General features: G+C 46.0%; 1 protein-coding gene across 1 annotated transcript; it reads right to left on the bottom strand.

Moving 5' to 3' along the window:
• Positions 1–223: 223 nt before the first annotated feature.
• On the bottom strand, positions 224–1,150 carry LOC102130090 (transcriptional coactivator YAP1-like). The gene is made up of 2 exons (XM_065537907.2): positions 1,005–1,150; positions 224–884 (listed from the first exon to the last, which is right to left on the bottom strand). The coding sequence occupies exons 1-2, from the start codon at positions 1,070–1,072 to the stop codon at positions 224–226; spliced, it is 729 nt and encodes a 242-aa protein (XP_065393979.1). The 5' UTR covers positions 1,073–1,150.
• Between the last annotated feature and the right edge of the window lie 316 nt (positions 1,151–1,466).

Raw genomic sequence — 1,466 nt, 5'->3', positions numbered from 1 at the left:
TTCCCTTAGGGCCAGCTGTGAAAGAGGTCAACAATATATTAACAGCAGCAATAGACAAAGAAGAGCAAAATAGTGGATGAAAGAGTCTTGCCGGACATTTGTTCGACTTTTTCTGTATTAACAGAAAACTGCAACTGGCTTACTTGGAAATTTCAGGCATATATGTCTTATTTCTTTAGATCCTTCACAGATTTAGAATTCAGCCTATCTTAGGTCTCTATCACTATTTAAGAAAGCTTTCTTTATCTAGCTTTGTAGGAGCCAAAACAGATTCCATGTCATTAAGGATGTCAGAACACAAAGCTTCCTGCAGACTTGGCATCAACTCCTCTCCTATGTTCATTCCATCTCCTTCCAGTGTTCCAAGGTCCTCATTTGTACCACTAATGGCTTCGAGGTAGTTTGGGAAATGGTTCTGTTGTGAGGGCAGAGTTCTCTGTTTGATAGTATCACCTGTATCCATCTCATCAATGCTGTTCAGGAAGTCATTGGGGATGTCAGGGACACTGTAACTGCTCATGCTTAGTCCACTGTCTGTACTCTTGTTTTGACAGTGATAGGTGCCACTGTTAAGAAAGGCATCTGAGCTATTGGTCATCATTGTTCTCAATTCCTGAGACATCTCAGGGGAAGTTACTGGATTTTGAGTCCCACCATTCTGCTCCAGTGTTGGTAACTGGCTACAGAACACTAACTCCTGCCAAGGTAGTTCTTGCTGTTTCAGTTGCACTTTCTCTTTCTCCATCTGCAATTGCTGCAGTGGAATCTGTTGCTGCTGGTTGAGGTTGCCAATATCCATGACGCCTCCTTGTGGGCTGTGGGGAGCCGGGGGTGGTGGCTGTTTCACTGGAGCACTCTGACTGATTCTCTCGTTAATGGCTTTACCAAAACGAGGGTCAAGCCTTGGGTCTAGCCAAGAGGTGGTCTTGTTCTTATAGTTTATGTAGTAAATTTCCCCATCCTGAGTCATGGCTTGTTCCCATCCATCAGGAAGAGGATCTCAGGCTGAGTTTATCATATTCTGCTGCACTGAAGGACTGGTGAGGGCTGTAACATTCATCTGAAAGAACATGGCCTTCCTGGGGTCCTGCCACTTTCTTGTCTGATCAATGTGATTTAAGAAGTATCTCTGACCAGAAGATGTCTTTGCTATCTCCCAGTCTGCTGGCAGAGGTACATCATCAGGTATCTCGAAAGACTTCCAAGATACTGAGCTGTGGGTGTGGCTGCTGGGCCACAGACTACTCTGGTGGGGTTCAGTGTCCATGAACAAACAGCTCTCAACTGCAGAGAAGCTGGAGAGGAATGAGCTCAAACATGCTGTGGAGTCAGGGCTCCTGCAGTGCTTGCATCAATACTGGCCCATACGCAAATGCCAGAAGCCTTCCTCTTCCTGTCCTGGCCTGGCCCTGGCAGAAGTGAATGTGCAGAGTACTGGCAGGCATGCACATTGAGCTTGTACAGTT

The sequence above is a fragment of the Macaca fascicularis genome, chromosome X (genome assembly GCF_037993035.2).
Source record: "Macaca fascicularis isolate 582-1 chromosome X, T2T-MFA8v1.1".
Taxonomy (NCBI): Eukaryota; Metazoa; Chordata; class Mammalia; order Primates; family Cercopithecidae; genus Macaca; species Macaca fascicularis.
The sequence above is the reverse complement of the archived record's forward strand: the minus strand, read 5'-3'. Positions and strand labels throughout refer to the sequence as shown.